Raw genomic sequence first — 6611 nt, forward strand, 5'->3', positions numbered from 1 at the left:
GTGGGCTCCTCTTGGAATTTGAGTAGTGAGTGGGTATACGAACTACACAGGCGGTTTGTCCAAAGAAAAGATAAAATAAACGCCAACGCAAATTTAGGTTTGTAGAAATGAGATCCTGCTCTTTGGTGGAAATACAGATCTCTTTGGTGTGGGAGAGACCAGAAAAATTATCTGTCTGATCTCTGCCTCCCATAAGCAGCGCCTCGCCGCTCTCCAGCTCCCCCGCCCCAGATGTGATAACATCTGGGCCGTTATTATCACCCCGGGCCGGCGCTGCCTCCCCGGGGACTCGGGCATCTGAACTGTGGTCCCCGGGGAGGCGCTTGATCTGCCCACCACTTGAGGGCCATGTAACAGAATGGGTAATTGATTTCTTCTTCTTCTTAGGGTTTGATTTTACAACAACAAAAATAAATACTGTAAAAAGCTGGACCAGAGCTTGGGCCCGTTGTTTCAGATTGGTGTGAATAAATATTTTAATCACGCTTTTCTGTAAACTGGTTTAATCCTGTCTCTTATTGAAGAAAATGACATCTATAGCAAAGAAGCCAAAACGATGGAAGGAAAAGAAAGTTCTCTGTTACACATCTTATTCCCTTCTCTCTGAAGCGGTTTCCTTTTCCTGGAGTTTTCAGGATAAAGTGTGCGCGCGTGTGTGTGTGTGTGTGTGTGTGAGTTTGCGTGCGCGCGGGGGAGAGGAAAGGATCCCAACTACACCCTGTTAACTGTTTCTCCTTTTGTTTACTAGAAGCCTCAGATCACCCAGAGCTCGTTCGAAACGCGGGTTTGTACTCAGTTAAAGGAGACAAAGAATAAGAAAAACGCACAGTTTCATTTTAACAGCCATTCCTGAGGAGGAAGCGCGCGCTCCTTGCGGCTCCTAAGTGGCTGTCACTGTCGGCGCCTGACACGGCTCCAGTCACCAAAACAACAGCAACGAAGTGCGCGGAGGAAATTAAATTATATGGAAATCAATAGCGTCTGACTGCTTCAAACGAACGTCTGTCACCGCGATTATTCTTCGGGAACGTATTTATAAACCTTGAAAGAAACAGGTTCTTGCAGCAAAAGACAGCACCTTCTGCATCCCCGTGCTGTGATTTATACTGTATACAGAGGAATGCGCGGGCATAATTTAACGTACAAACGCCCCGCTGTATACATTATATAACAGCTTGTTAGACATCCCGGGGAGGAGGTGTGCCAAAGCAGCGCGCATATATTCCGGGCTCGCGCTGGGGCGGGGTCCGGGAGGAAGGGGAACCCGAGCAGCTGCGTGCGAACCTCTCGCCTTTCTCTGCCGCCCAGGTGCCAACCCGCAGACAATAGCTGGCCCTTTTGATCTCTTCCGACCCGCGGTGGGAAAGGTGCGGCGCGCAGTGCGCATGCCCGGCCAGCTACAGGTGCATCACCTGCGCTGTCCTTGCTGGTGGTCACTATAAGAGCGGCTCCCACGCGCCGGTCGCTGCTGGGCTGGCGCGCGCGCGCGCGCAGTCGCCCGGCGCCGCCGAGCGGGAGGGCGCGCGTCACACCGGCGAGGACAACTGATGCCCGTCAGCGCGGCGGGGCCGCGAGCTCTCGCGAGAGCTCCCCGGGCCGGCCGCGAGAAGTGGGGCTCAGGTGTAAGAGGAGTACATCCCGTCCGCGCGCGGGGCTAGAGCTCTTGGAGAAGTGGGATCGCGAGGCCGGTGCGCGGCGCTCTGCGCGGCCAGAGGGAGCGCCAGGAGGCAGCGGCGGCAGCAGGAGCAGCAGCAGCCCCCGCGCGGCCGCCGCCTCCGCGCCGTCAGCCGCCGCGGCTGCAGCCTCCGAAGGGAGGCCGGGGGAGCCGGCGTGCGCACTTTCCCGGGGACTTTCGGAGTGTTTGTGGATTTACATGCCAAGCCATCAAGATGATGTCCATGAACAGCAAGCAGCCTCACTTTGCCATGCATCCCACCCTCCCTGAGCACAAGTACCCATCGCTGCACTCCAGCTCCGAGGCCATCCGGCGGGCCTGCCTGCCTACGCCGCCGGTAAGCGCCCCGCGCTCGCGGCCCGGCCCGCAGACTCGCCCCCTCCCCGAGTCCGAGACGCTGCATGTCGGGTGCCGGTGTGTGCAAAGGTCCCGGTGCGAGCAGTTGCGGGCAGGGGTTTTTAGAGGAACCCCGCGGCTTGGCACATTTCGTACAGTGGCACTTAATGTCGTGTTCCTGTCGCCCCTGCCTCCGTGTCGGGCGCCTGCGGTCAAAGTGGGGATCGGTGGGGCCAGGACGCTCGACTTTGTTCCACTTTCTCTGTTAATTTCACGCCTCGGAGAGGCGATCTCTGCGTGCTCGGTGCGCGACGCGGGTTCGGGACGCGAGTTACATCTCCATTTCTTCTTCTTTCCCTTCCTTTTTCGTTCCCGGAATGTGCTCCCGTGTTCCCCTCTCCCCTCGTCTGTTCTCCTCGCCACGCTCCCTGCCCTTCTCCTCCGTCCCCGTCTTCGTCCCCAACGTGTCCCCATTCCGCCTCTCCCGGTTTCTACTACCCCCGCCCCCGTTGTTGTTGTTGTTTTGGTTGCTTTGTGTTTGTTCTTTACTTGTTGTGCTTTCCGGCTTGTGTGTGGTTTTGTTTTGTTTTGTTTTGTGTTTTGCTTTTCGGTTTTGTGGTTTTCCTTTTTGGTTTGGTTTGTGTCGCCTGCAGCTGCAGAGCAACCTCTTCGCCAGCCTAGACGAAACGCTGCTGGCGCGGGCCGAGGCGCTGGCGGCTGTGGACATCGCAGTGTCCCAGGGCAAGAGCCACCCGTTCAAGCCGGACGCCACGTACCACACGATGAACAGCGTGCCGTGCACGTCCACGTCCACCGTGCCGCTGGCGCACCACCACCACCACCACCACCACCACCAGGCGCTCGAGCCTGGCGACCTGCTGGACCACATCTCGTCGCCCTCGCTCGCGCTCATGGCCGGCGCGGGCGGCGCAGGCTCGGCGGGCGGCGGCGGCGGCGCCCACGACGGTCCGGGGGGTGGCGGCGGCCCGGGAGGCGGCGGCGGCCCAGGTGGCGGCGGCCCCGGTGGCGGCGGAGGCGGCGGCGGCCCGGGGGGTGGAGGCGGCGGCCCCGGCGGCGGGCTGCTGGGTGGCTCCGCGCACCCGCACCCGCACATGCACGGCCTGGGCCACCTGTCGCACCCGGCGGCCGCGGCCGCCATGAACATGCCGTCGGGGCTGCCGCACCCCGGGCTGGTGGCGGCGGCGGCACACCACGGCGCTGCGGCGGCGGCAGCGGCGGCGGCGGCGGGGCAGGTGGCGGCGGCGTCGGCGGCGGCCGCGGTGGTGGGCGCAGCGGGCCTGGCGTCCATCTGCGACTCGGACACGGACCCGCGCGAGCTCGAGGCGTTCGCGGAGCGCTTCAAGCAGCGGCGCATCAAGCTGGGCGTGACGCAGGCCGACGTGGGCTCGGCGCTGGCCAACCTCAAGATCCCGGGCGTGGGCTCGCTCAGCCAGAGCACCATCTGCAGGTTCGAGTCGCTCACGCTGTCGCACAACAACATGATCGCGCTCAAGCCCATCCTGCAGGCTTGGCTCGAGGAGGCCGAGGGTGCGCAGCGCGAGAAAATGAACAAGCCCGAGCTCTTCAACGGCGGTGAGAAGAAACGCAAGCGGACTTCCATCGCAGCGCCGGAGAAGCGCTCCCTCGAGGCCTACTTCGCAGTACAGCCGCGGCCCTCTTCAGAGAAGATCGCTGCCATCGCCGAGAAACTGGACCTCAAAAAGAACGTGGTGCGGGTGTGGTTTTGCAACCAGAGACAGAAGCAGAAGCGGATGAAATTCTCCGCCACTTACTGAGGGGGATGGGAGGTGCCGGCGGGGCAGATCGGGGAGCTGAAGGGGCCTTGCGGGGTCGGGGAGGGGGGCTTTTCCCGGGCCTACTTCCCCTCCGGATTTGGAGTGTCCGTTATCCTGCTTGCATTTGGAGAATCCCTCTTCCAGCGTTCTCTTGATGCTCCTCCTGCTCTCACGCTCCCCCGACCTAGAGGACTGGGGGTGCTGGGCGTGGACACCGGAGAGGACAGCGGGAGAAGAGGGAGCATTTGGGTGAGCAGGGATTAGGGGGAAGGAAAGCGGAGACTGGAGGAGGGTTTTGAGGAGCAGGATGGTTCTAGGGGTTGGGGTGGGGGGAGACTCGGAAAGGGTAGGGAAATGGACTGTTTCGGACCAGAGACATTTATCAAAATCTCCCGGGGACCAAGGAACTATGTACAAAAACAAACCTACCAACCACCAAAAACTAAACACATAAAGACAAACTAAAACAAAACAGAACAAAAGCAGATAAAACATGCGTTAGAATGTAACTCCAGGGAGCAGTATTCTGCAGCTTCATTCCTCCCCTAAGGAAGAGAGACAAGAGCCACCACCGTTATTGCCACTGACCCAACCCTACACACTTGAGCTGAGAAACGAAATCCCGAACCAACCGGAAGGTGAGATGCTGGGGAGTGGAGCTAGTTCTGTGTGTTTAATTTCTCCCTCCGAGTCTCACCTCTATCTTCCCCATGTCCTCTCTGATTTATTTTCTGGGTTCCAAAGAGACTGGATGGCTGCTCTCCCGTTGCCAGAAAGTGAGTGGGGGGACCGCTGAAAGGGGGTGGGGGGCTTCACTACCTGTTAGGTGGAGGCCTCATTTTCCAGCGACCTGGCCTGTGTTCCTGTGGCGCGAGTCCCGCTGGGTGGGGTGTTCAGGGAGAGGGAGGCATAGTCTTTGAGCTGAAGAAAAGGCGGAATTTAGGAGCTTCAGAAGAAATATTTTATTCTAGGAGAATAGAACACTTTCTAACAAGGGGTTTTCCTTCTTTTTTATTTTTTGCTCTTATATCTAAGACCTAGAAAAGTACTTCAAAACCAGCTCCCCTCCCAGACTCACAGCACTTGCTTACCCTTTCATTTATTTCTCGAAGTGTCATTTATTTTAAACTACCCACTGGATTTTATTTCCGATTGATTCAAATAGACTGCTGGGTGGAAAGCGCTAGGAGAGATACTCTGTTTTGACTCCACAGAATAAGGCCCACCTAACGCTTCTAGGTCCCTTTCCCTTCTCTCTTGGAGAACGTGAAATTGTTGACACATGGAGAAGTTTCTGCTTTCAGTTGGAGCAGAGCTCGACTGTGTCGACTGTGTGGAGAGTCAACCAAATCCCACAGGAGAGAGAGATTTAAAGTCCTCCATTGTTTCAAAAAGGGTCTGCATGTTGGGGGGAAAAGCAGAATAACTGTATTTCATTATTATTATTATTGTTATTATTATTATTATTCAAGAGTAATTTATTGCTGGGGATAAATGTTGGGTAGCAAGAACTTTAATTTGCACTACCAGTCTCCCTAATAGAAAATCATGTATAGTATTTCATAGTTATAATCAAGGTACTTTATGAACTGCTGATGGATTAAAAAATGAGAAAGACAGTTGAAGGTGGCTAGGTAAAATGCCTGCGTGGTGCACAAGATACTCTTTTGATCTCATGTGGAGATGGTTGATTACCATCCTTTAATAAGAACTAAAAAATTGAAAACAGAAGAAATGAGAGAAGAAAAACAAAACCCTGCCATTTAACAATACTAAAATCGTGCATGACCTGAAGAGTGCGGAAAGAAACACAATTAGGTCTCACTCTGGTTAGACATTGTTTATTTAATTACGTTGTATATCATTGTTTGCAGCGCAAACATTCTATGCATTGGAAACCGAGCACTAAACTGGGCTAGCTTTCTGATAGACCGTTTCGTGGATAGTGTGATTTCACAGTCTACTGCCTGTTTTCACCGAAAACACAGCATTCCTGTCATATTCTTGTATTTAGAGGAAAAATAAAAAGGAAGATTATTGTAAATATTTTCTTTAACACACACACAGTGGTTACAGACCGCCAGTGTCATTCCTGAAGTGTCTCAAGGGTTGATAACCTGTCCATGTGTGTCTGCTGAGCTTTCTCCCGGGTTACGTCTTTGCTCTATGACCTTTCCCCCTTCCCTCTTCTATCAGAACCATTTCTGTGAGCCAAAATACAACAGGGGGATGTGTCCCAGTACACTTACAAATAAAACATAACTGAAAGAAGAGCAGTTTTATCATTTGGGTGCATTTTTGTCTCTCTGTTAGGCCAAGTCCTGGTAGAGCTGGTCAGCAAACGAGACTCACTTCAGGCTTCAACCAAAAATACGGGGCGGGGGGTGTTAAAAGGGGGACAAAAAGAGGGGAAAGGGTGAGAATGATGTATTTTTTCTGCTGAATCAGAATTCACTTTCAGATGACTCATGTGAAAAGTGGTGCTCTGAATAAAATGAATTCTATATTAGTGGCCTGTGTTTATCAAAAACATTTTTTTTCTAACTGCAGAGACTCTTAAACCACAGCTTTCACTTGAGAGTGGTGGAAGCTAATAAATAACCAGGCACCCCCCCAATATTTAAATTGAGGTTCAGCGACAGAGACCTTTGGAGGTTTATATGTCTTGTCTGGCCTAAAAAAGTTTCTTTAAAAAATGTAACTAAATGACTTTTCTTTGGAAGTTAATAAATACAAAAACCGTCCACTAATCTGTCCCACCCCCATGACAAATGCCTGTGTTATCTGGAACATGTCGTGTGCCG

General features: G+C 54.0%; 1 protein-coding gene across 1 annotated transcript; it reads left to right on the forward strand.

Moving 5' to 3' along the window:
* The first annotated feature begins 1531 nt into the window (after positions 1 to 1531).
* On the forward strand, positions 1532 to 6331 carry POU4F1 (POU class 4 homeobox 1). Its single transcript, XM_028526793.2, has 2 exons — positions 1532 to 2012; positions 2665 to 6331. The coding sequence occupies exons 1-2, from the start codon at positions 1890 to 1892 to the stop codon at positions 3805 to 3807; spliced, it is 1266 nt and encodes a 421-aa protein (XP_028382594.1). The 5' UTR covers positions 1532 to 1889; the 3' UTR covers positions 3808 to 6331.
* The last annotated feature ends 280 nt before the right edge of the window (positions 6332 to 6611 follow it).

This window comes from Phyllostomus discolor, chromosome 11, assembly GCF_004126475.2.
Source record: "Phyllostomus discolor isolate MPI-MPIP mPhyDis1 chromosome 11, mPhyDis1.pri.v3, whole genome shotgun sequence".
Classification (NCBI taxonomy): Eukaryota; Metazoa; Chordata; class Mammalia; order Chiroptera; family Phyllostomidae; genus Phyllostomus; species Phyllostomus discolor.